The following is a 1,300-nucleotide window of genomic DNA, read 5'->3' on the forward strand; positions in this document are numbered from 1 at the left end:
TTTTTTTTTTTTTGCACATACTCTGACTGAAAGCAGCACAGGGAAGAGAAAGTGGCAGCTCGGTGTACCCCAAAAGCCACCGACACACTCCTGCTGCAGCTCAGCGCTTCACTACCCAGCCAAGTTCATTTAACTCATTCACTAAGACTTGTGGGAACATTCCATCAGAAAAAAACCAACAGAGAAGCACCCGGTTGAGGAATTTTAAGCCCAATCCCGTTAGTTTGGAAAGCTCTGCAGGCAGCGAGCAGGCAAGCAGCATGCGCTCGAGCAGGACTGGTGCTCTCCACGGGCCGGAGCAACACTGGCGGCACACAGTGCTGCACACCTCGAATCTTCTCTAAACTCCCAAATTCAGAAGCCACCCAATCTAGGGAGGGCTCAGAGGGCGGTTTCTGTGAGATGCACCACAGCTCAAAATGGTTGCGGGCAGCCAGCTGCTGGGAGAGCTGGGGTACTCACTCCGGCCAGCGATTTCTGGATATTCTCCCTGGCTCTGGCAATGTCGCGGAGGATCGTGCTGGCTCCGTTCTCCTGCAAACAGCGCAGAAAGAACCAAGAATGTGGTGGGTTTTATTAAAAAAAAAAAAATCAAACTAGGAAACATCGGAAACTGGGTTAAAAAAAAATACAATAAAGGGGTAAGAGTCGGGGCGCTCCTTCCAGTGATTCAGCAAAATGAGCTGCAAGAAGGATCGGTTCTAAATCAAGCGGCACCAACCGCAGTCCCTGGTCAGAAGATCAACCAGTCAAGGCACGAATTATTCCCCTGAGCAGTTTGGACAGGCAGAGGGTTGGAGCCACTTAGTGCTCCCACGAGATCTGCCCTAAGGCAGCTCCTTTTTGCTGCATTCAGGCAAGAAATTCCAGCCCGAATTATGCCAAGAGTTTGACCCAGAACACGAGGTGGGGTTTTTTTACGCCCCCTGCCCCCCACCCCCCTGCCCTTCTCCTGGATTTGAAGATTCCCTTCCTAGGGCTCAAACTCATCATCTCCATGATCCATTTTCAAGCCCACGAGCAACATCTAAGACACGCAGCAAGCCCCCAAACCGTCGTGCCAAATAGACCGTAGGAAGAACAACAGCTTGGACACATCTGGGTTGACACCACTTCCACCTGCAGGAAGGTTTTCAGGAGCACGGCATGTTTTGCCCTTAGAGAAGCGGCTGACACAGTGCTGCAGAATCTCCCCCGGCGCCTTCGCGCCACCTCTCAAAGGCAGAACTTTTCCAGAAGCTCCTTACACTGCTTCAGAACCAGCTTCTGAGGTGTCCCAAGCGCTGTGCAGGGGCAGCAG

The 1,300-nt window shown here is 52.2% G+C and overlaps 1 protein-coding gene across 1 annotated transcript in view; it reads right to left on the bottom strand.

Annotated features, from left to right (window-relative positions):
• Window positions 1–462: 462 nt before the first annotated feature.
• Window positions 463–1,300, bottom strand: part of LOC104497465 — a gene marked incomplete at its 3' end in the record, with an annotated part of 4,233 nt that continues 3,395 nt past the window's right edge. The window contains 1 exon segment of the mRNA XM_010140716.1: window positions 463–534. Coding sequence (XP_010139018.1) covers window positions 463–534 — 72 coding nt within the window.

The sequence above is a fragment of the Buceros rhinoceros genome, unplaced genomic scaffold, assembly GCF_000710305.1.
Source record: "Buceros rhinoceros silvestris isolate BGI_N320 unplaced genomic scaffold, ASM71030v1 scaffold20567, whole genome shotgun sequence".
Classification (NCBI taxonomy): Eukaryota; Metazoa; Chordata; class Aves; order Bucerotiformes; family Bucerotidae; genus Buceros; species Buceros rhinoceros.